Here is a 26,333-nt window from a genome sequence, read left to right as displayed (position 1 = left end):
TATTGACATTAAAACAAGAATACATTTCCTTCAGTTTTTTTTTGAGTGTGAAAATTTTCTGTTTCTAGATGTGTCAACAGGGATCATCTATAGAAAGAGGATTGCAGTCTGTCAAAATGTGGTTCCAGAAATTTTAAGGAAGGTAAATTCATTTCAAAATTTAATCAGATTTGGTGTAACGCTGGGTGTTTTCCAAATAGTCACGGAAAGAGATAGCATTTTCTGATGTGAAGGAGTGTTGGAACTTCCCCAGTTCTCCTACCTCAGAGCCCTTCAAAGGAAGAAACCTGTCTCCTATCCAACCTGAGTTTTGACAGATGCTACCAGAGATAGTTTTTTTCCTGTCTGTTTTGTCTCTCTTGTGGAGGGCTCTTAGTGTACATAGAGATGGGCTACAATTATTTTAAAAGATACTTTGGACATTTTGCATGAAGTGGCCATCTTTTCTAATCTGTGCATGGTTAGATATGACTCTTAGGTAAGAATGATCAGAAGTGGGCAGATGGTAAATATTAAGTGTCATCTTCAGTAAGGAAAAGCTTCAGTTTCCATTTTACTGTCAGTGAGAATGGTTTTGGGAGTATAGTGTTTTCAGCACCCTCTGAAAGTCTTTTTGTGTGTGTGTTTCTGTAAAGTAATGGTATTGATGATGAAATCTTCATGATAGCAAATTGTTTTCTCTCTTTGAAATCCTTGAGCACTCTGGTGATTGTTGGAAAAAGGTGAGTGAAATTTTTAATCACATTGCTTTAACCGTAGAGGGATTATTGATAAGAGTCCTTTTAGAATCATTAGGAAATAGAGGAGAGTGTCTTGCTGTGCACTTTTAAAAATGTCTCAGTCTTTTCAACCTGGAAGTGATCCTGTGTGTGATATAAAACCCAGCGGGGCTTCTGCCGCTTAGCTTGCAAATTGCTTTGCTGTGCTGTGTGTAGAAAACATGGCAGCTTCCATCACTTTCTTATCATGGATTAAGACTCTGTTGCTTTCTTTAGTGGAAAGAAGGCTGATATGACAATGAAAATGAACTTTCTTTTATTTTCCAGATAATAACATGTTGCAGTATGTGCAGCAAATTATTGCTGGCTTTTTCCACAGAGTGTGTACCCTGCCTTTGCCCTGTATACATGCTTTGCATCTATTATTTAAAAAGGCATTCAACTTTGTCTTGTATCTCCATTCTTAAATAATTTAAGGACACCCTGACTTGTACAATTTTGCCTTTGTAGCTTTCCATGTTTCCTCCACCTAGGAAAGCATACATTTCTAGATACTGGGCAGAGTTTAAAATGAAGAACATATTTTATCTGATATTGTCCTGCATGTGAGCCCATAAGTGGGCCCAATTAGAATCCGTCAATTTAAGAAAGCCATAACCAGCCCTAGAGGAGACACGAAGGAGGCTGATACTTTGCTTAGTGTTGAGCAGTTAGGGAAATCAGGCCAGGGACTATACAGGCTGCATAAATCCTGGGCCATTTGCATGTCCTTACCAGCATTTAGTAAGATCATAGTATGTTTGATTATCAAGGACTTACAGCCATTGGTGAGCCATCATCCATATATCAGGATCACTTGTCCTCTTAATTCCCCAAGACTAAAAGCAACTCTGGACACAGTCCTTATGTAGCTTGTTCTTCCTAAATTCAGAAAGCCATCTTCCGTCTTTTGGACAGGTGAACATTTTAAAGGTACCTAATGTCCAGTTAGAAGAGGAATCATGGTTCAATCCGCAGGAAAGGAACATGGCTATAAGGAGTCACTGCCTTACGTGGACACAATATGCATCCATGAAGGAAGAGTCTGTCTTCCGGGAAAGTATAGAAAATCCAAATTGGTAAGATCACCTCTGTGTGTGTGTGTGTGTGTGTGTGTGTGTGCATGTAGATTGGGTGCGGGGAAGCACAAATGAGCACGCATATTAAAAAGCTATGATTCCATACTTATAACTTCTGTTTACAACTCACATAAATTATATACTATTAATTTTTAATCACACAAGTAATCAATAAATAGATTTCCCTTTGGGGGAAAAATGACAGCTCAACTCCTTTCTGACTGTCCTATCCAATTTGGTGCCTTTTTGCCTTCTCCAGAGGCAGTGAGTGTTATCAGTGTGTTGAATATTCTTCCAGACCTTTAAGAGATACCTTTAGATACTCATAGAACCTGTATAGTATGGTTTTGATTATCTTTTTTACATACATGCTTTAATTCTGTGTAAATCATTGTGCACTTATCTTTTTCGTTTAGTAGAATGTTTCTAAACTTTATCCATTTGATGTCTATAAAATCTAGTTTATTCCTTTGAACTGCTGCATAGTGTTCAATCCTATGATTATACTACATTCTATTTACCTTTTTTTTTTTTGAACAGATGTTCAGATGGTTTCTAGTTGTTACTCTTATGTATAAGCAGTACTGTAATATTTGTGAAGCATACGATCCTTGTGTATTCTATATGTGAATGTTTCTCTAAAGAAGAATTGATTTTATTATTGAAATATAGTTGACATACAGTATTATGTTAAAGGAGAATTTTTAATTGTCAGGTTTATTGAGTTATTATTTACATACAAAATTTATTCTTAGTGTACAATTCAATGAGTTTTGGCAAACACACACATATACAGTTGTGTAACCATTGCCACAATCAAGCTATAGAATGCTTCAGGTAGATTTTAAAGAGCTATATGCCAAGATAATTCCATGAGGAAAGAGTATTCTTTTCAACAAATGGTGCTGGCACAACTGGATATCCACATTCAAAAGAACGAAGATGGACCTCTATCTCACACCAAATACAAAATTAACTCAAAATGGATCAAAGAACTAAATGAAAGAGTTAAGACTATAAAACTCTTAGGAAAAAGCATAGGTGTAAATCTATGTGATTTTGGATTAGGCGGTAGTTTCTTAGATATGACACCAAAAGCCCAAGCAACAAAAGAAAAAAATAGGTAAAATTGACTTCATCAAAATGAAAAACTTTTGTGCTTCAAAGGACACTGTCAAGAAGGTGAAAAGACAGCCCAACAAATGGGAGAAAATATTTGCAAACTGTATATCTGATAAGGGTTTAGTATCCAGCATATACAAAGGACTGTTACAACTCAGTAATAAAAAGACAGCCCAATTAATAAATGGGCAAGGCATTTGAGTAGACGTTTATCCAAAAAGGTATACAGATGACCAATAAGTATATGAAAAGATGCTCAACATCTTTAGGAAAATGCAAATTAAAACCACATTGAGATACCACTTCAAACCTGCTAGGATGGCTATAATAAAAAAGAGACACAGTAACAAGTGTTGGAAAGGATGTGGAGAAATTGGAACCCTTGCACACTGCTGCTGGGAATGTAAATGGTGCAGCTGCTGTGGAAAACGGTTTTTCAGTGCCTCAAATAGTTAAATGTAGAGTTACCACTTGACCCAGCAATTCTACATTGTATTGAAAAAATCCACAAAAATTTGCAGCAATGTTCATAGCCCCATTATTCGTAATAGGCAGAATGTGGAAACAAGCCAAATGTCCTTCATCTGATGAATATATAACTAAATGCGGTATATCCATACAATGGAATATTATTCAGCCATAAAAAGAAATGGAGTAATGATTCATGTTACAACGTGGATGAAGCTTGAACACACTGTTTTCAGCGAAAGAAGCCAGTTACAAAAGGCCATATATTGTTTGAGTCAGTTGATTTGAAATGTCTGTAACAGGCAGATCCATAGGGACAGAAAGTAGATTAGTGGTTGCCATGGGCAAGGAGGACAGGAGAAGAGGGAGTGAACTGATGATGGGTATGGAATTTCTCTTTGGGGTGATGAAGATATCCTGGAACTAGTGTTGATGGTTGCACACCTCTGAAAATACTAAAACCACTGAACTGTATACCTTAAAGGGGCGAATTTCATGGTATATGAATTATTCCTCGATAAAAGAAAGTTATGTGGCTGGTTCTCAGGACATGCATATTTTAAGTTTATACAGATTCTGCACCAATATATTAATAAGTTAATTTACACTCTCAGCAGCAGCACATGAAAGCTCATTTCCTACAATTTTGCCAGGACTTAACATTAACATACTTTTTTATTTTTGCCAGTATAATGGGTGAGAAATGATTAATTCCTTTGAAATAGGTTTACAAACAAAAACAAACTATAACAAGCACCACATGTTAATAGTGATTATTGCTGTGAACTATGATTTCAGAGGATAATTTACTGTATGTTATTCTGTTCTATATGGTTTGAGATTTTTATTTACCTGTCATTTTAAGGGAAATAAAGCCTTCAAACCCAAATAACTAAAAATCAGAAATCTAAAATCTGTCTGAAACCCCATCACTTGTTCAAATCATTTCTGCTCCCCATAATTTTGGTCCTATAGTGATAATTCTAGAATGCTCCAGCAGCACACTGGGTGAGTATGAATGCCAAGTCTTATTAGCGTCTGAGGTGGGCTTCCTCTGAACCACCCACTAGCTTTTTTTTTCTTAGTCTCCCTCATGTCAAGAGCTTCACATAGAACATAGATGTTTGGGATTAACTATAAAAGTTGTGGGTAAAGAATAGAGCTTTTTTTTTTTCTTTTTTTGTAGAAGTAGTAAAAGGACAGAATTTGCTGATTTTATGCAAAAAACACAGAAGTCTTTCGTTTCATATGCCTCATTTCAGCCTCATTTTATCAGCTATCTGGGCTGTCGGCTGGTCTGAAAAGCAGTACTAAACCTTCATCAGTTCTTTGTAAAATAATAACTGTCCTGGAGAATCCAGGAAAACTTCCTGCAGAACCTTTTTCCATTGTGTGTTTTTAAAAATTACTTTTTAAATAGTCATTCTGATTTTGGAAAAAATGTTACATGTATCTTGTAAAAAACACTAAATTCAGGGAAAAAAGAAGCAGTTTTCATCATCTAACAATTTTCTTGGTCCAATCCCAACGGCATTTAGATTGTTTCTGAATTTTTCGCTATTATAAACAATGCTGTGATGAAATCCCTATGATTACATATTTCCTCACTTATTCAATGACCTTTTAAGGTAGATGGGACAGGTGGGGTTTCTGGGTCAATTCAAAGGTTTTGTGCATTTTATATTTTGATACATATTACCAGATTCCTCTGTAAAAGAGTTTGACCAACTACACCTTTTCCTTTCTTTGGTTTGTTATGTTCTTGTCCTCTGCAAAACACTCTCTTTTTAATGATTGATACAGCAGGCCGGTATTTATTGACTCCTATTATGTCAAGGTCAAAGCTAGATCCTTCACCTGAGGTGTTTTGAAGCTAAGGTTAGATAACTTACCCAAAGAGAGATGGTCACTAAGTTGCCCAGCCAATATGTGACCCCACCTTGAGCAAAGTGGTGAGGCAGGAATATGGACATTTTTAAAGGATGGACTTAATCTCAAACTGTAGGTTGCTTTGGATTCCAGGTTATGGAGAATGGGTTTTGTTCTTCCGGCAACAAGCAGTCACACAAAGGTTTCTGAGCAGGGGATGATGTAATGACAGCTGTGATTCAGGCTCTGGGAAACTTATGTTTTCTTAGGTCTTGACATGGGTTTAGAAAGGCATTTTAGGCAGACATTCTAAATGAGTGGGTAATCTTGGGGAGACATGAAAGAAAGGACCCATTATTATTTCCATTCCCCTCCTTTGCAGGGAATGTGAGAGTAAGGGCTATCCACTGCACCCAGAAGATGAAATATGGACAATCTTTTTTTAAAGAAAAAAAAAATGCTGTCACGGCTGCTGAGTCTAAAATTAGACCTTCAAGCTGTGTGTTGGTTAGCAGGTGCGGATGTGTGACGGGAAACCAGATGTCATTCTGTCCCTGTGCATGGCCTGTCGGCTCAATTCAGAGAAGGCCTGAAATGGGTTTCCCATAGAATCTGGCCAAGCCTTGACCTGTGTCTCTTTACATAGATCCAGTTTTGGCTTTCTGCTGACGTCTCTGCAGTTGTGGCACCTTCTTGGGCAAGAGCTCCTTTGGTCTTTCTCTGTCTGTGTATCACACAACTGGGTATTTCTAATATGCTTTCTTCCTTTATTAACTTCATTGGACATTTTTTCCCTGCAGTTTTTATGGAATGGAGTTTACATCCTTTTCAGAAGCTAGAGTGATGTGATGTTTCGCACTCATCTCGATTTTTCCAGAGTCCAGCTTGGCACTCCATGCCTCAGAGACGTCCTCCTGTACTTGTTCTGTCCCTTCTCCTATACCCATCAGGCCGCCTTCCACAGCAAATTACAGACACCCTGACTCAGGTGATTCCAGCCATCACTTATATATGTTTACTCTGTGCCAGGCTCTGTTCTAAGTGCTTGATATATGTATGTATTTGTGTATATATGAGTTTATATATATAAATTCATTTAATTCTCATAGCAACCCTGTGAGGTTGGAACTATTATTATGCCCATTTTACAACTTGAGGCTTAGAGAAGTTAAGTAACTTATTCTAGCTATGATGGCCAGTAAGTGTCAGAGTCAGATTCAAACCCCAGGTGGTTTGGCTCCAGAATCTATGCTGCTGGCAATGACACTGTCCTTCCTCTTAGTAAGGAGCTCTATTATCTCATAACCAAGTGGGGTACAGTTTCATAGTTGTTCTTCTTTCGGCTCCACCTTTCCCTGTGTATCCAATTTTTTTTTCAAGTTTGTTTAGCTCATGGCTGCCAGCAGCAACTAGGGTAGCATGCATCTTTGTCCTCATTGAGTGAGGGAAAGAGACCTGTGAGAATGAGAGAACCTATCCCAACCAAGAGGGAAAAGGCCTTTCCCTGAATCTCTTTGAGTCAGCATCGATCACCTGCTCCCTCGTGGACCAGTAAGAGTGATCAGAGGCTGATACCGGCTGACTGGCCCTCACCAGTCAGGATCTGCCCCTAGAGCTGGGGTGGGATCCCTTCCCGCTGAAACACATGGGCTGCATGGGAGAGGGATGGGCACCTGGACGCAAACACCACTAGAGTATAGTAAGAAGGACCACTGCATACCGGTTTTCCCCTTCAACATGGTACCCATTGTCTTTGTTATGCTTTGGAAGTGATAAACACTTACTACAGCAAGTGAATACAGGGATATCTCTGTACCAGTCATTGGGCCTCCCAAGGGACAGGAACCAGGAACTAAGGCAGCCTCACAGTCTCTTGTCTTTCTATATCTGACTCATTTGTCCAAAATACAGATCTAGTTCATTACACAGCCAGCCTGGCTCTTCCAGGCCTGTGCAGGGTCTCTCCTGTCCTGTGTCACAGTAACTGACTAGATTCTGGGGTTAGAAACCACCTCTGAAACTAAAATTTTGTGCCCTTGCACAATTTATTACACTTCTCTAAGCCCCAGTGTCCTCATCTGTATGATGGGGATGATATCCCTACCTTGGAGGGCTGTTGTGAGAATCAAATGAGTTCGTACACGCAGAGAGCTTAGAGCAGCACCTGCCCGTAGTGGTCAATAAATGTTAGTGCTCAACATCATGACTTTTATTGTTGTTATCATCCTCATCGTCTTAAAAATTCACATGACTTTTGATTCTAATCCTAAGCATGTACTATTTTAATACAGAAACAGTGTTTATGGTTATTTCCATTACGCTGCAGGGAGATGTTACACGTTGTGATTTTGCATTCCTCTGGTTCACCGTCTCTGGGGGTATGAGCTCCTCAGTTCGAGAGTCATGGGAGTAGGAACACTTCTCTTTTAGTTCCAGAGTGAGATTGAAGTGCTGGAGAGCATAGCATGCAGGGGTCAGTGCAAGTGTTTGGCATGGACTGAATTCTCCCGGATTTGGGGTTCTCTTCTTGGCTCCTGCTATGACCATGGCTGCTGTAGACCCAGGACTGTCACGTGCAGTGCTCTGACGAACTGACTGGGTTTCCAGAGTCAGAGATGCTGGGGGCGATGCACAGCTTGGCCTTGGGACACTTGGGCCAAATCAGAGAATAGAAAAATGAATCTTAATCTGAAATAAAAAATCAGAAGTCAGCTCTCGTGGGAACGTGCTTTATTTTTATTTATTTGTTTATTTATTTGGCTGTGCCACGTGACCTGTGGGATCTTCCCCGACCAGGGATCGAACCCCGGTCCCCTGCATTGGGAGCACTGAGCCTTAACCACTGGACTGCAAGGGAAGTCCTGTGCTTTGTTTATTATGTAGAGTAGGATACAGGCATTTACTCTTGGAAGTGGGGAAAGGAGTGCCCTATTTTAGATTTTTCAGAATGAAAATTCATGATTTCTGCCCTCTGAAACATTACATTCCAAGATAAGCTTATTAATTTCTTACTCTTTTGTGTTTGCTTCTAGACTTTTAATTTTTTTTTATTTTTTAACATCTTTATTGGAGTATAATTGCTTTACAATGGGTGTTAGTTTCTGCTTTATAACAAAGTGAATCAGCTATACATATACATATATCCCCATATCTCTTCCCTCCTGTGTCTCCCTCACTCCCACCCTCCCTATCCCACCCATCTAGGTGGTCACAAAGCACAGAGCTGATCTCCCTGTGCTATGTGGCTGCTTCCCACTAGCTATCGGTTTTACATTTGGTAGTGTATATATGTCCGTGTCATTCTCTCACTTTGTCCCAGCTTACCCTTCCCCCTCCCTGTGTCCTCAGGTCCATTCTCTAGTAGGTCTGTGTCTTTATTCCCATCCTGCCCCTAGGTTCTTCATGACCACTTTTTTTTTTTTAGATTCCATATATGTGTGTTAGCATAGGGTATTTGTTTTTCTCTTTCTGACTTTCTTCACTCTGTATGACAGACTCTAGGTCCATCCACCTCACTACAAATAACTCAATTTCGTTTCTTTTTATGGCTGAGTAATATTGCATTGTATATATGTGCCACATCTTCTTTATCCATTCATCTGTCGATGGGCACTTAGGTTGCGTCCATGTCCTGGCTGTTGTGAGCTGCAGTGAACATTGTGGTACATGACTCTTTTTGAACTATGGTTTTCTCAGGGTATATGCCCAGTAGTGGGATTGCTGGGTGGTATGGTAGTTCTATTTTAGTTTTTTAAGGAACCTCCATACTGTTCTCTATAGTGGCTGTATCAATTTACATTCCCACCAACAGTGCAAGAGGGTTCCCTTTTCTCCACACCCTCTCCAGCATTTATTGTTTGTAGATTTTTTGATGATGGCCATTCTAACCGGTGTGAGATGATATCTCATTGTAGTTTTGATTTGCATTTCTCTAATAATTAATGATGTTGAGCATTCTTTCATGTGTTTCTTGGCAATCTGCATATCTTATTTGGAGAAATGTCTATTTAGGTCTGCCGATTTTTGGATTGGGTTTTTTGTTTTTTTGATATTGAGCTGCATGAGCTGCTTGTAAATTTTGGAGATTAATCCTTTGTCAGTTGCTTCATTTGCAAATAGCTTCTCCCATTCTGAGGGTTGTCTTTTCGTCTTGTTTATGGTTTCCTTTGCTGTGCAAAAGTTTTTAAGTTTCATTAGGTCCCATTTGTTTATTTTTGTTTTTATTTCCATTTCTCTAGGAGGTGGGTCAAAAAGGATCTTGCTGTGATTTATGTCATGGAGTGTTCTCCTATGTTTTCCTCTAAGACTTTTACAGTGTCTGGCCTTATATTTAGGTCTTTAGTCCATTTTGAGTTTATTTTTGTGTATGGTGTTAGGGAGTGTTCTAATTTCATTCTTTTACATGTAGCTGTCCAGTTTTCCCAGCACCACTTATTGAAGAGACTGTCTTTTCTCCATTGTATACTCTTGCTTCCTTTATCAAAAATAAGGTGACCATATGTGTGTGGGTTTACCTCTGGGCTTTCTATCCTGTTCCATTGATCTATATTTCTGTTTTTGTGCCAGTACCATACTGTCTTGATTACTGTAGCTTTGTAGTATAGTCTGAAGTCAGGGAGCCTGATTCCTCCAGCTCCGTTTTTCTTTCTCAAGATTGCTTTGGCTATTCGGGGTCTTTTGTGTTTCCATACAAATTGTGAAATTTTTTGTTGTAGTTCTGTGAAAAATGCCATTGGTAGTTTGATAGGGATTGCATTGAATCTGTAGATTGCTTTGGGCAGTATAGTCATTTTCACAATGTTGATTCTTCCAATCCAAGAACATGGTATATCTCTCCATCTGTTTGTATCATCTTTCATTTCTTTCATCAGTGTCTTATAGTTTTCTGCATACAGGTCTTTTGTCTCCTTAGGTAGGTTTATTCCTAGGTATTTTATTCTTTTTGTTGCAATGGTAAATGGGAGTGTTTCCTTAATTTCACTTTCAGATTTTTCATCATTAGTATATAGGAATGCAAGGGATTTCTGTGCAGTAATTTTGTATCCTGCTAGTTTACCAAATTCATTGATTAGCTCTAGTAGTTTTCTGGTAGCATCTTTAGGATTCTCTATGTATAGTATCCTGTCATCTGCAAACAGTGACAGCTTTACTTCTTCTTTTCCGATTTGGATTACTTTTATTTCCTTTTCTTCTCTGATTGCTGTGGCTAAAACTTCCAAAACAATGTTAAATAATAGTGCTGAGAGTGCGCAACCTTGTCTTGTTCCTGATCTTAGTGGAAGTGGTTTCAGTTTTTCACCATTGAGGACGATGTTCGCTGTGAGTTTGTCATATATGGCCTTTATTATGTTGAGGTAAGTTCTCTCTGTCCCTATTTTCTGGAGGGTTTTTATCATAAATGGGTGTTGAATTTTGTCAAAAGCTTTTTCTGCATCTACTGAGATGATCACTTGGTTTTTATTCTTCAGTTTGTTAATATGGTGTATCACATTGATTGATTTCCGTATATCGAAGAATCCTTGCATTCCTGGGATAAACCCCACTTGATCATGGTATATGATCCTTTTAATGTGCTGTTTGGATTCTGTTTGCTAGTATTTTGTTGAGGATTTTTGCATTTATGTTCATCAGTGATATTGGCCTGTAGTTTTCTTTCTTTGTGACATCTTTGTCTGGTTTTGGTATCAGGGTGATGGTGGCCATGTAGAATGAGTTTGGGAGTATTCCTCCCTCTGCTATATTTTGGAAGAGTTTGAGAAGGATAGGTGTTAACTCTTCTCTAAATGTTTGGTAGAATTCACCTGTGAAGCCATCTGGTCCTGGGCTTTTGTTTGTTGGAAGGTTTTTAATCACAGTTTCAATTTCAGTGCTTGTGATTGGTCTGTTCATATTTTCTATTTCTTCCTGGTTCAGTCTTGGAAGGTTGTACTTTTTAAGAATTTGTCCATTTCTTCCAGGATGTCCATTTTATTGGCATATAGTTGCTTGTAGTAATCTCTCACAATCCTTTGTATTTCTGCAGTGTCAGTTGTTACTTCTCCTTTTTCATTTCTAATTCTACTGATTTGAGTCTTCTCCCTTTTTTTTCTTGATGAGTCAGTCTAATGGTTTATCAATTTTGTTTATCTCCTTAAAGAACCAGATTTTAGTTTTATTGATCTTTGCTCTCGTTTCCTTCATTTCTTTTTCATTTATTTCTGATGTGATCTTAATGATTTCTTCCTTCTGCTAACTTTGGGTTTTTTTTTTGTTCTTCTTTCTCTAATTGCTTTAGGTGTAAAGTTAGGTTGTTTATTTGAAATGTTTCTTGTTTCTTAAGGTAGGATTATATTGCTATAAACTTCTCTCTTAGAACTGCTTTTGCTGCATCCCATAGGTTTTGGGTCGTCGTGTTTTCATTGTCATTTGTTTCTAGGTATTTTTTGATTTCCTCTTGGATTTCTGCAGTGATCTCTTGGTTATTAAGTAGTGTATTGTTTAGCCTCCATGTGTTTGTATTTTTTACAGATTTTTTCCTTTGATTGATATCTAGTGTCATAGCGTTGTGGTCGGAAAGGATACTTGATATGATATGATTTCAGTTTCCTTAAATTTACCAAGGCGTGATTTGTCACCCAAGATATGATCTATCCTGGAGAATGTTCCATGAGCACTTGAGAAGAAACTGTATTCTGTTGTTTTTTGGATGGAATGTCCTATAAATATCAATTAAGTCCATCTTGTTTAATGTATCATTTAAAGCTTGTGTTTCCTGATTTATTTTCATTTTGGATGATCTGTCCATTGGTGAAAGTGGGGTGTTAAAGTCCCCTACTATGATTGTGTTACTGTCGATTTCTGCCTTGTGTTACTGTCGATTTCCTCTTTTATGGCTGTTAGCATTTGCCTTATGTACTGAGGTGCTCCTGTGTTGGGTGCATAAATATTTACAATTGTTATATCTTCTTCTTGATTCTTGGATTGATCCCTTGATCATTATGTAGTGTCCTTCTTTGTCTCTTGTATAGTCTTTGTTTTAAAGTCTATTTGTCTGATATGAGAATTGCTACTCCAGCTTTCTTTTGATTTACATTTGCATGGAATATCTTTTTCCATCCCCTCTCTTTCAGTCTGTATGTGTCCCTAGGTCTGAAGTGGGTCTCTTGTATACAGCATATATACAGGTCTGGTTTCTGTATCCATTCAGCCAGTCTGTGTCTTTCGGTTGGAGCATTTTATCCATTTACATTTAAGGTAATTATCGATATGTATGTTCCTGTTACCATTTACTTAATTGTTTTGCGTTTGTTGTTGTAGGTCTTTTCCTTCTCTTGTGTTTCCTGCCTAGAGAAGTTCCTTTAGCATTTGTTGTAAAGCTGGTTTGGTGGTGCTGAATTCTCTTAGCTTTTGCTTGTCTGTAAAGCTTTTAATTTCTCCATCAAATCTGAATGAGATCCTTGCTGGGTAGAGTAATCTTGGTTGTAGGTTCTTCCCTTTCATCACTTTAAATATGTCCTGCCACTCCCTTCTGGCTTGCAGAGTTTCTGCCAAAAGATCAGCTGTTAACCTTGTGGGGATTCCCTTGTATGTTATATGTTGTTTTTCCCTTGCTGCTTTTAATATTTTTTCTTTGTATTTAATTTTTGATAGTTTGATTAATATGTGTCTTGGCGTGTTTCTCCTTGGATTTATCCTGTATGGGACTCTCTGTGCTTCCTGGACTTGATTGACTATTTCCTTACCCGTATTAGGGAAGTTTTCAACTATACTCTCTTCAAATATTTTCTCAGTCCCTTTCTTTTTCTCTTCTTCTTCTGGGACCCCTATAATTTGAACCTTGGTGCATTTAATGTTGTCCCAGAGGTCTCTGAGAGTGTCCTCAATTCTTTTCATTCTTATTTCTTTATTCTGCTCTGCAGTAGTTATTTCCACTATTTTATCTTCCAGGTCACTTATCCGTTCTCCTGCCTCAGTTATTCTGCTATTGATCCCTTCTAGAGAATTTTTAAGTTCATTTACTCTGTTGTTCATCATTGTTTGTTTGCTCTTTAGTTTTTCTAGGTCCTTGTTAAACGTTTTTTATATTTTCTCCATTCTATTTCCAAGATTTTGGATCATCTTTACTATCACTATTTTGAATTCTTTTTCAGGTAGACTGCCTATTTCCTCTTCATTTGTTAGGTCTGGTGGGTTTTTACCTTGCTCCTTCATCTGCTGTGTGTTTCTCTGTTTTCTCATTTTGCTTAACTTACTGTGTTTGGGGTCTCCTTTTCACAGGCTGCAGGTTTGTAGTTCCCGTTGTTTTTGGTGTCTGCCCCCAGTGGCTAGGGTTGGTTCAGTGGGTTGTGTAGACTTCCTGGTGGAAGGGACTGGTACCTGTGTTCTGGTGGATGAGGCTGGATCTTGTCTTTCTGGTGGGCAGATCTGTGTCCGGTGGTGTGTTTTGGGGTGTCTGTGACCTTATTATGTTTTTAGGCAGCCTCTCTTCTGATGGGTGGGGTTGTGTTCCTGTCTTGCTAGTTGTTTGGCATAGGATGTCCAGCACTTGTAGCTTGCTGGTCATCGAGTGCAGCTGGGTCTTGCTGTTGAGTTGGCAATCTATGGGAGATTTTCGCCATTTGATATTACGTGGAGCTGGGAGGTCTCTGGTGGACCAATGTCCTGAACTTGGCTCTCCCACCTCAGAGGCACAGGCCTGACGCCCAGCCGGAGCACCAAGACCCTGTCAGCCACATGGCTCAGAATAAAAGGGAGAAAAAAAGAAAGAAAGAAAGAAAAAGTAAAGTAAAATAAAATAAGATAAACTTATTAAAATAAAAAATAATTATTAAAAATAAAATAAATTTAAAAAGTCATAAAAAAAAGAAAGAAAGAAAGAAGAGAGCAACCAAACCAAAAAACAAATCCACCAATGATAACAAGCACTAAAAACTATCCTAAAAATAAATCCAAAAGAAAAAAAAGAAAAAAACGGACAGACAGAACCCTAGGACAAATGGTAAAAGCAAAGCTATACAGACAAAATCACACACAGAACCATATGCATACACACTCACAAAAAGAGAAAAAGGAAAAAAAAAAAAATATCATTGCTCCCAAAGTCCACCGCCTCAATTTGGGATGATTCATTGTCTATTCAGGTATTCCACAGATGCAGCGTACATCAAGTTGATTGTGGGGATTTAATCCGCTGTTCCTGAGGCTGCTGGGAGAGATTTCCCTTTCTCTTCTTTGTTCGCACAGCTCCTGGGGTTCAGCTTTGGATCTGGCCCTGCCTCTGCGTGTAGGTCGCCTGAGGGCGTTTGTTCTTCGCTCAGACAGGACGGGGTTAAAGGAGCAGCTGACTCGGGGGCTCTGGCTCACTCAGGCCGGGGGGAGGGAGGGGTACGGATGCGGGGGGAGCCTGCAGCAGCAGAGGCTGGCGTGACGTTGCACCAGCCTGAGGCGCGCCGTGCTTTCTCCCTGGGAAGTTGTCCCTGGATCACGGGAGCCTGGCAGTGGCGGGTTGCACAGGCTTCCGGGAGGGGAGCTGTGGATAGTGACATGTGCTTGCACACAGGCTTCTTGGTGGCGGCAGCAGCAGCCTTAGCGTCTTATGCCCGTCTCTGGGGTCCGTGCTGATAGCCGCGGCTCGCGCCTGCCTCTGGAGCTCCTTTAAACGGCGCTCTTAATCTCCTCTCCTCGCACACAAGGAAACAAAGAGGGAAGAAAAAGTTTCTTGCCTCTTAGGCAGTTCCAGACTTTTTCCCGGACTCCCTCCCAGCTAGCCATGGCACACTAACCCCCTTCAGGCTGTGTTCACGCCACCAACCCCAGTCCTCTCCCTGGGATCCGACCTCTGAAGCCGGAACCTCAGCTCCCAGCCCCCGCCCGCCCCGGCGAGTGAGCAGACAAGCCTCTCGGGCTGGTGAGTGCTGGTCGGCACCGATCCTCTGTGCGGGAATCTCTCCGCTTTGCCCTCTGCACCCCTGTTGCTGCGCTCTCCTCCGTGGCTCCGAAGCTCCCCCGCTCCGCCACCCGCAGTCTCTGCCCACGAAGGGGCTTCCTCGTGTGTGGAAACCTTTCCTCCTTCACAGCTCCCTCCCACTGGTGCAGGTCCCGTCCCTATTCTTTTGTCTCTGTTTTTTCTTTTTTCTTTGCCCTACCCAGGTACGTGGGGAGTTTCTTGCCTTTTGGGAGGTCTGAGGTGTTCTGCCAGCGTTCAGTAGGTGTTCTGTAGGAGTTGTTCCACATGTAGATGTATTTCTGATGTATTTGTGGAGAGGGAGGTGATCTCCACGTCTTACTCCTCCATCTTGAAGCTTCTCCTGCTTCTAGACTTTAAAATGTATTTATCTGTCAGTTCTGGTTCTTTTCCTTATAATGAATAGATTTTTATTGTGCTATGTGGGAATGTAATTGATATGCACTGGATTTGGTTTTAATAACATTTACTGTGTCCAAGTAATGTAATTCTAAAAGATAATCATCTTGTAAAAGTATTTTCTTGGGCTTTGCCCTTTCACCATAACTGTGTGTGTTTTGGTGGTAAATAAAAACTGTTCTGTTATCTTGAAGCAGGATTTAAGTTATCACTGTCACTGGGGACTCATGCTGTTCCTGATGGTACAGAGCTGGGTTTCTTTTGCTTTTGAGTGACAAGACCATAATCTCATACTCAGCATTGAGCATCATGATGGCTCATGTCTTCACCTTTCCGTGTCTAAGAGCTTCTGCTTATCCATTGAGGCTTGCAAACCTTATTTCTGAGATTTGGCGATGTTCAGCCTAGTAGAATGTGTGTTAATAACATTGGTTATGTTGACTCAACATTTATAAGATATCAAAAAAAAATCCCACCTGGAATATAGTAAAAGAAACAAAAAAGCCAAAATCAAACTTTACACACAGATTAAATGACTAGGACGAGCAGCTCTTCTTAGTTCAGTAAGTTTTCATTATCATTGAAGTGACTCATATGAATATTCTTTGTTCTGTTAAATAAGATATATAATATTTTTAATTTTTAATTTTTAAATTTCTGGATTAAAACATCCCAAGTCTCAAGTATTCATTTGGTGGTTCACAAATAGTATAATTTGCATGTTTCGAGGGACTAATTGTTGGGCATTTTTTGTTGTGTATTTGTTTTTTCCGTACTCTGATGTATTTTTTTCCCAGGAGCAAATTTGATAGTTTGGTGACTTGCATGCGTTTGGCAGTAGCCTTTTTAGTTGACCTCCAAACTTGTTTTCACTGAGGTACTAAAATATTCTGGCTTTGTCAGCTTCACTTAGGAATGATTCCTAAGCCTCGGTCATGATGATAAAGGTCTTGAGGGTGTTGTTATCTAATACCCTGAATAAAAACCACTGTATTCATCCCCAAACAGGATGCCCTGTGCTTATATTGACCTTGATTTCCCATGCACCAGTGGGTGATGAGATAATTAGCAGAACGTACTGCCAGTTATAGAACACGGAGCACCAGTGCCTTTTCTGTAAATATGGCAGGCGTCTGGGCAAGAGCCTTATTTTCCACTCAGTAAGACTGCCCTACAAAAGATACGTTTGTGTCCATATAATCAGGGCCTTCTCTGCTCTTCCATCCTGTTGCACCCCTGCAGCTGGCACAGTGCTGGGCTCACAGAGGAGGCTCCATGGCCATTTGTTGAATGAATGGCAGATAATGCTTCTTATGGGCTGAAAAGGGGACCGGCAGAAAGGGCACATGCAGATTGGGGGAAGTCTGATAGGATTTGGTGGGAAATTCGGTGTAGAGGGACTCTTGAACCCAGTAATATGGATGCTTCTCTGCTGGTTTTGGCTGCTTGGTCGCTTACGTGCTGTTGGACTCTGGGAGAAGGGATAAAGCTGGCCTGAGCTCCCTCACAGAGTGGTGTGAAGATTTAATAAGATAATAAATGCCCTACACTTGGGGAGTATAAAGCACTAGATAATGTAGGTTGTCGTTGGAACTAATGGTGAATAAATGCTGTTTTCAAAGTGCCGTGTTTCCTTAAAGGTACTAACTGACAAGTGGAGTAAGCTGTTTTATTGAAAATGGAGGTGATGATTGAACTGGAAACAATGATGTTTAGCCAGGAGAGCATTCTGTGCCATTTGCAAGTAAGAGCTTTTGAAATATATTAGTGAATGCCTATTGATTTTTTTTTTTCCTCTCCCATCCTCCTTTGCCCTTTGGTTTTCAGTTGTGTATTAGTGAAGGGTTGGGGGGAGTTTAAATGTGTGGATTCATTGTGGTGATTCTAGTTTTGTCAGCTTGGGCTGGCTCCTGGGAGTCAATATATTTAAAGTTTTCCCGGTGAATCTGTTGAGCCTCCAGATTTGGGAACCCTTGATAACTAGTTAGTATCCTGTGGTTACAGTGGAAAGCAGACATACAGCTGGCACCCCTTTTGGAGCTCTGTTTTGTGCAAAGTTCCTGTTAATCTTATAAAGCATGACCAGTTGATAATCTGACTCTCCAGCAAACAGTAAACACTTCTTGGCAGAAACACCCTGCTGAAAAGTTTAGCAAAATTTGGATGAACTCTTGTGGAATCTCTTATGGAGCAGAGAGGCCAGTTTAATTTCCTTCCTCCCTTCCTCCCTCCCTCCCTTTCTCCCCCCTTCCCTCCTTCCCTCCCTCCTTCCCTCTCTCCCTCCCTTCCTTCCTTCCTTCCTCTCTTTCTCTTATTTTTTTTTCCTTTCCTTTTTACTTTCTCCTTCCCCTCCCCTACCCCCTCCCCTTTCCTTCTCTTCCTCCATCCATCTCTAGTAAATAAAAAGTTTGGGTATTAAAAACTAGAATGTTTTACCAACCAAGAATCGATGCCATGCAGAAGCCCTAACGGTCCTGGGACAGTAGCCAGGAGCCTGATGGCTGTCCTCCCAGCGTAAGGGTCTGCCTCCTCCATCAGATTGTGGGTCAACGCCTGGGAGCTGTTCGCCCTCTTTTTAATCAAGGCTAGTATTGGTAGCTAAGCAAAGAGATGGGGAAAAAATTGACCAGCTGAGTTCGTTTTCCTGGTTTGAATTCACAGCTACATTTTGAGACATTTTCTGTGCTGGAGGTGGAGGCTCTTCCGTTTCATATGTGTCTGACCTCAAGAGGGGTGTAGTCTTGAGAGGACTCTAAGTGGTAATTCCTAGCTTGTTCTGTTTTATTCTCTGCTCTGCTCTGGGAAGACTCAACAGCCTCTTGTCTGAAGGTAGGAGAACCTTCTGGCCCTCACATAGGTCCTGTTTGGATGAATCTTGCTCCAAGTATTCTTTATTATCATGTTTAAAAATGTTTCCTCTTTTTTTCGCAAGTATTACATGTTCATTGTAGGACAGTTACAAGATACATATAAGAAAAAACAATATATTCATGCCCTCTTCAGGTCAGTGCTGTTTCTAGTCAGTGACCCCAAAGGGAACCAGTATTCTGACCTCCATCTTTATAGATTAGTTTTGTCTCTTGTTGATCTTCACATGGAATGGAATCGTATAGTATGTATTCTGTTGTGTTAGTTTTTTGTCGTTGTTGTTTTTTGTTCGGCATCGCGTCTAGGAGCTTCATCTTGTGTGTATCAGCAGTTTTGTTTGTTCTTTTCCCATTGCTGTGCAGCATTCCGTGGTAGGAGCATACTGCAGTTGCTACAATTTATTTACTCATTGTGCAGACTTTTTACAGACTTGGAATCATACTGTACATGGTATTCTGACTTTTACAATTTAACATTGCATTTGGGACTGTCTTTCCTTATTGAATGTGTCACTTTAAGATGATTTTTAAAAATGGCTGGTCAGATGTATTTATTGGATAAAATTATTCTAGTGTGTTTAATTATTGGGCATTGCATTATGTGCCATTATTTGCTCTTATAGATAGCGATGTGATGAATATGTTTGTAGGCTGGTCTATGCCCTCATCTAAGATTTTTTGCTCAGAACCCATTGTTAGAGGTAGATGTTATGGGTCCAAGGGTTTGCACATATTTGAGGCTTTTATTAGGTATTGCTAAACTGAAGTATGTATACCTAGGCATCTCATAAAACTTCCCAGGGACCTGGCAGTTGGCAGTGTTGTATAGACTTATGTTTGAAATGGGATCAGGAACAGCTACATAATTTGCAGGAGCCAGTGCAAAATGAAAATGCAGAGTCCCTTGTTAAAAAATAGATAAGAATTTTGAAACGGTGACAGTGGAGCATTCAACTGAGTGTGTAGCCCTTCTGATAGCTGAGCCCTGTGCCACCCCGTAGAACGTACATCCTTGAAGCCAGCCTGAATGGGATACACGCGCTGGTGGGCCCGATATCCCAAGACAAGCCTCCAATTGGACCAGTTCACAGACTTGTGTATTTTGAAGCTTTGTCCACCACTTAGGATGCCAGTAAGCACATTGCCAGTAAGCAAATGTGAATAGGCACATTTCTAGGAGGCAGGATTGTGGGAAGGGACACAGGAGCTGATGTTAACTGTGTGGATTCAAAAGTGGTCATGCCAGTTACTTTTGTGTGACCTTAGCAAATTTGCCAGTCTGAACCTCAGTTTTTTCATCTGTAAAATGGGGTTAATATTATCTACCTCGTAAGATAGATAGTGGGAATTAACTGAAATGTGTATATAAAAGACTTAATACAGTGCTTCTGCATGATCGGCTGTTAATAAGATAGATTGTGAGAATGAATGCTATGTTTTAAGAGACCGAGCCACCCTGCCCTATAATGTTTACCCGCATTAGGCTGCTAGGCTCCTGAGATCCACCGTTTACTTACTCCCTGTTCCTGCTCCTGGTTAATCATTTAGGCCGCAACCCAGTGGTTCCTGGGATGGGTTAAAGGAGAGCCGCTCAGAGGGGAAGGGCTTCAGGAGTGAAGGTTATAGAGACCAGCAGGGTGTTTGGTCTCTGTGGCCGCTGTGCTGGGTGTGTGACATGTGATAGCAGGGAGGGAGGGAAGGCTGGAAAGATGGAGGGTTCTGGAGCTCCGAGGGCCTTGAATGCCAGCATGGGGAGGGAGGGACTCCTTGCCAAGTAGTTTATGGGGATTGAGTGCCATCTAGATGCCAGTGAAGTGGACATACTTTGGAGTTTACTGGAGCTGGATTTGTACTGTGGGCATTTAACTTCCCAGACACCGTGCTCTTCTTTCTGCAAATGGGAATCATAATGATGGTAGTAGTAAATAGCATTATTACTACCAGTGTTAGTATGAGTAACTAACATGTATCGAATGCTTACGCATATTACCTTGAGTGCTTCACACATATTACCTTATTCACCTTTGGAACAAAGTTTGAGTAGGTGTGATTAACCCCATTTTACAGAGGAGACTGGGCTTCAGGAACTTGCCTACGTGGGCGGGTCCCCATTCCGTGTTAGAGAGGAGATGTGAGTCCAAGCCATCTGACTCCAGGAACCATATGCCGAATTCATGTCCTGTAAAGATATATATATTTAATACAGATATATAAAATATAAGAAGCGCATGTATAATTATGTGTGTTCGTGTTAAGGCTAAAAAGTGCTTAACACTGACGGAGGACCCTGTAAATTGAATTGGGTCTCTGAGGAACCACAGTTCTGTAAGTGGGTCTGGTAAGCTGGGGGGAGGGACCGCGTGTCCTGGCGTGGTGAAGTGCGCGCACGGGCAGGGCAGTCTCCGCAGCAGTGTCGGGCCCTGCCTGTCCCTTGGGCCACCACCCCTCTGTGTGGTTACAGGAGAATGCCGAAAACAGCCTGACTAGAACTGAGATGTCATCACAACAAGCATATCCGTGGAACCATTTTTCCTTCTCAAAGACACTTTAATTAAATTCCCATCGTGAAAACAATTGGGCAAGGTTTGCCATACCCAACCAGTCAATAATTCAGGGATAGGAGCTCATTAAGAGCTTTTGCTTTCTGGAAACTGCCATTTTGAGGATTCAGAGCTGGTGGCTGTGTGCTCTGGGGATTAATTCCTGATCCATGTTTCCTCTGAACTTTTTTATTTCCCCAAATTCAGAAGGAAACACATTTTTAAATGACCCCAGAGTAGGAGACTGATGGAATAAGCTGTCACTCACTTTCACAAAGCTGTTCCTAGCTTTGAGCTGTGCGCTCTCTCATGATTCCATTGTATTCTGTGTTGAATTCTGTCCGCCCATGGACAAAGCGATAGATGTGACTCAGGTATAGGCACCGTGTGAGTGAGTGAGCCTCCTCTTTGAACATGTTTCCAGATACTGTGCTGGCTTATCTCTCAGCCAGGTGAAGGCTGCCCCCTACTGACACTAGCAAGTGACCTCCTGAGACATCTGGTTCAATTTCCCTGACAGAAGTATTGAGATGTACCATAAATTTCTCTTCGTTTGCTTCTCCCCTCCCCTCCCTCCTCTCTCCATCCTTCTGCTTCTAATGCATTATTGATTTCTTACCATGTGCTAAGTCATTGCAATTGGAAATGATGCAACGAAGAAAAAAAATATAGGTACAACCATTTAGAAAAACATTTGGCATGTTTTCCCCCAGTTTCTTTCTTTTTTTTTTTTTTTTTGGCCATGCTGCACGGTATGCCGGATCTTAGTTCCCTGACCAGGGATCGAACCTGTGCCCTCCTGCAGTGGAAGCGCAGAGTCTTAACCACTGGACCACCAGGGAAGTCCCGGCATTTTTTAAAAGTTGAAGCTATGCATGTCCTGTGACCCAGATATTTGACCACTAGACACTCTAGAGACACTTGTGCACATGTGCACGTATGTAGCTGGATGCATTATAAATATTTACTTTACAGAACTATTAGTAACCCCAAACTGAGTCCACATTAAATGGCCATCTTCAGTAGAGTGGATAAATAATTTGGAGTATTTTCAAGCAATAGAACAGTATGTAGCAATGAAAACTAACAAACAACAGCTTCATGCAACAGTATGGGTGAATCTCCACTGAGCATGCAGGTTTAATTCCCTGTGCCTTAGTGAACAGTGACAAGATCAGGGTGTGCTTAGGAAGCTGACGGGGCAGTGTGGGTTATGAGGAGCCCACGCTGGAGGCAAGGATCCCATTGGGAGGCAGTTGTGGTGGTCCTGGAGAGAGAGAGTACTGTGCTAAACCCAGGCAGTAGCAGCAGCAAGAGAGAGAATGACATGGACTGTTGAGGAACATTAGAAGTAAAATAAACACAATCTGGGGACTGAGTGAATGTTTGGATTGTTTAGAAAAAGAACCATTTAACCTGTTGCTGAGATTTCTAGTCTCATAGACTAGGATGATGGTTGTCTCCTTTGAGGTGGTAGATATGAATCTGCATGACATTAAGCTGTGACCTCAGGCAAGTTATTTAACTTCTCTTTGCCACAGTTTCCTCATGTGTAAAAGAGAGAAAACATATTAAGAGTAACAACCTCAGAACATAGTACAGTGTCTGATACATAATACACATTGTTACTATACAGTTTTTTGAAGAATAAGTGTGACCCTGAGTATATAACATCATAAATGGATGCAGTCATTCCTTTAGGCTTAACAGAGATAAGACAGGTGTAGGAAAACTTGAATCATCTCTATGTATCTCTTGAGTGAAACATCAAACAAAACTTGGAGGCAGGAGAAAGTCTTAGGTCAAAAGGCACAAAGAAATGGAGTTACATAGTGTGAGAAAAGGAAAGCCAAGAGGTGATTTAATGAGACTTTAAATGAAGGATAAGTCTGGAGTTAACATGTCCCGGGCCTTCCCTGGTGGTGCAGTGGTTAAGAATCTGCCTGCCAATGCAGGGGACACGGGTTTGAGCCCTAGTCTGGGAAGATCCCACATGCCACAGAGCAACTAAGCCCGTGCGCCACAACTACTGAGCCTGTGCTCTAGAGCCCTCAAGCCACAACTACTGAGCCCGTGTGCCACAACTACTGAAGCCCGTGTGCTTAGAGGCCGTGCTCCACAACAAGAGAAGCCACCGCAATGAGAAGCCCGCTCGCTGCAACTAGAAGAAAGCTCACGTGCAGCAATGAAGACCCAACGTAGCCAAAAATAAATAAATAAAATAAAATAAATTAAAAAAAAAGTGGCAGGATACACATTTAAAAAAAAGTTAGCATGTCCCTTTGCTGAAAAGGGTTCTTGGTAGCACAGAGCCTTTTAAAGAATAACTTTTTATTTATATAAAAATGATCCTCAAGGATTTATTAGTGATGTTTTTTGGTGATTGCCAAGTAATACATCTTTATTACAGAAATTAGTAAAAAGAACAAAGTAAATAAATAACACCTATAATTCTAATGCCCAGAGAGTCTGTTCATATTTCAGCTCTGTCTATTTTTCTGTCTGTCCATCCGTCCATCCATCCATCTATCTTTTTCTCTTTCTTTTTTTTAAAAAAGAGCTGAGGACTTCCCTGGCAGTGCAGTGGTTGAGAATCCGCCTGCCAATGCAGGGGACACGGGTTCGAGCTCTGGTCCGGGAGGACCCCACAAGCTGCGGAGCAGCTAGGCCCGTGCGCCACAACTGCTGAGCCTGCGCTCTGGACCCCGCGAGCCACAACTACTGAGCCTGTGTGCCTAGAGCCTGTGCTCCGCAGCAAGAGAGGCCACCGCAGTGAGAAGCCCACGCACTGCAACGAAGAGTAGCCCCTGCTTGCCATAACTAGAGAAAGCCTGCACCCAGCAACGAAAAACCCAATGCAGCCAAAAAATAAACAAAGAAATTAAAAAAAAAAAAAGAACTGAAATTAAACCCGTAAATTGTTGTGTAAGCTGCTGTGTTTTGCGTAGGAACTTAAATGGAGGCTTATCTAGCATGAGGGATTTAGGTTAGCTATGTGTATTAAGAAGAAAATGTCTGATGTGCTTTGTCAATGAGTTATTGAGAGAAAGCACAGCAGTTCCTTCTCTGGCAGCCTTAAAATATAGTAGGATAAACTCTCATCTCATTGATGGCAAGGGCATGACCCTGCTTTACTGCCCCGTTATTCTCTTATATGTGGGCCAAGCCTGAGATTGCTTTTCTGAGCACTTGCTTCTCCCAAAAGTGGCAGAAAGAAATGTTGGTTAGAATATGATGTAAGTGAGACTTTTATTAATCCCTCGCCTACGTTTTCCTTGCAGACTGAAGAGTACATTTCTCCTAAGAGTGTAAGACTGCTCAACTTTTCATTTTGAAATATTAAAATCACTGTAAATTTCTACTCTGACTAATCTGGAACAAAGACAGGAAAGATTAGTGTCACCAGGATATAGTTTTACATGAGCAAATCATTTAAAATAGGTTTAAATCTAAGAGGTGGAAGCTGCTTTGCTTAAACTGACTAGTTGCCTAGACTATTTATGTCAGATTGGCTAGGATAACTGTGTGTGTGTGTGTGGAGGGGAGGGGAGAGGGGAGAGAGGAGAGGGTAGACAGGAGAGGGTGAGGGAGAGAGAAAGAGAGGGAGAGAGAAGTATTCTGAAGGCTTCCTTTCACTATATGCATGATCTAAATGTAGAGGCTACTGCTATTAGAGAACTAGAGAGAAGGTCTAATTAAGAGGTTATATTAGCTATTTTTACCAAAATCACAGCTTTCTGAATTCATAGTTTTCTCAATATATTTCTTAGTATTAATGAATGTGCTCATATATACATGTACAAATACACCCAAGTACACCTATGGGAGATTTGGCTCCCATTTCCTTTCCTTAGAGATATAAGAAGGTAGGGGGAAGTTTTTTGTTGTTGTGGAATACTTTTGATTGTAAAGAAATTTAATATTAATTTATCCATTTAACAAATATTCATTGAACTCATTGAGTGTAGGCACAGTGCTGAAAATGGGGGATAGGAAGTCATCTAAAAGCATTAAGGAATGGCAACAAGCCTTGTAGTCAATGGTGCACATGTAACTGTTCATCTGTACCTGTTACTTGGTGACCTCAGATGCAAAGTCCTTCTTGCCTTCAGGGTAAAGTCTAAACTCCTCAGTCTGGGAATACCATTTGCAATCTGGTCTCCATCTGTCCTTCTAGCCTTATCTCCTAACATCTCCCACACCCACCTTATACTGTGGTCATTTTTATGGAAAAAAATTGATCAAGCCCCTTACCAAGTATTGGGTATTTTCAGATAACTGGCTGCTCTTCAGACCTTCTTGTCTGAGTCCTTGTGGTTTTCCTCTGGTGGAATGCTTTGCCTGCATTTGCTGGTGTGACACTCACCCTCTTGTCTATGTGTCTTTCCCACTAGTCAGTGAGATCCTGGAGGACAGAAACTGTCCTTACCTGTGGGGCTCTTGCACCCAGTAAGGTGCTTAATAGATAGTAGCCACTCAGTCAGTGTGTATTGAACAAATGAATAAATCAGGCAAAGTCCAGTATCTTGTGGTGATGAACTCCCTCAGCTTTTGTTTATCTGGGAAAGGCTTAATTTCACCTTCATTTTTGAAGGATAGTTTTACCAAATACAGTATTCTTGGTTTACAGTTTTTTTTTTTTCTTTAGCACTTTGAATATATCATACCAATTTTTTCTGGCCTACTAAGTTTCTCCTGAGAAATCGCTGAAAATTTTATGTGGGCTCCCTTGTATGTGACAAGTTGCTTTTTTTCTTGCTGCTTTCAAGATTCTCTCTCATTGTCTGTGACTTGATGATTTGATTATAAAAGTCTTGATGTGGGTCTCTTTAGGATTTATCCTCTTTGGCATCATTGAGCTTCTTGAATTTGGATGTCCATTTTCTTCCTCAAATTTGGGAAGTTTTCTGCCATTATTTCTTCAAATAGGCTCTTTGCTTCTTTCTTTCTCTCCTCTCCTTCTGGCACTCCTGTAATGTGTACATTGACCACTTCATGATGTCCCATAAGTCCATTAGGCCATCTTAACTTTTCTTCATTCTTTTTTCTTTTTCCTTTTTTATTCTCCTCTGACTCAGTAATTTTAAATGACTTGTCTTCAAGTTCACTGATTCTTTCTGCTGCTTGATCAAATCTGGTGTTTAACCCTTCTAGTGAATTTTTCAGTTTTTATATTTTATTCTTCAGTTCCTGGATGTCTGGGTTTTTTTCTTTTTCTTATAATTAGTTTCTATCTCTTTGTTGATATTCTTATTTTGTTCATGCCTCATTTTCCTGATTTCATTTAG

General features: G+C 40.5%; 1 protein-coding gene across 3 annotated transcripts in view; it reads left to right on the top strand.

The window, feature by feature from the left end:
* The window catches only part of PRELID2 (PRELI domain containing 2), a 75,833-nt gene that overhangs the window by 17,276 nt on the left and 32,224 nt on the right, over positions 1-26,333 (top strand). For 2 of the 3 annotated variants that reach the window (XM_061188288.1, XM_061188290.1), the window contains 2 exons: positions 69-142; positions 1,677-1,837. In XM_061188288.1, coding sequence (XP_061044271.1) covers positions 69-142; positions 1,677-1,837 — 235 coding nt within the window. The remainder of the gene's footprint in view (positions 1-68; positions 143-1,676; positions 1,838-26,333) is intronic. The other variant, XM_061188289.1, reaches the window with a different exon arrangement.

Source organism: Eubalaena glacialis, chromosome 4, assembly GCF_028564815.1.
Source record: "Eubalaena glacialis isolate mEubGla1 chromosome 4, mEubGla1.1.hap2.+ XY, whole genome shotgun sequence".
NCBI lineage: Eukaryota > Metazoa > Chordata > Mammalia > Artiodactyla > Balaenidae > Eubalaena > Eubalaena glacialis.
The sequence above is the reverse complement of the archived record's forward strand: the minus strand, read 5'-3'. Positions and strand labels throughout refer to the sequence as shown.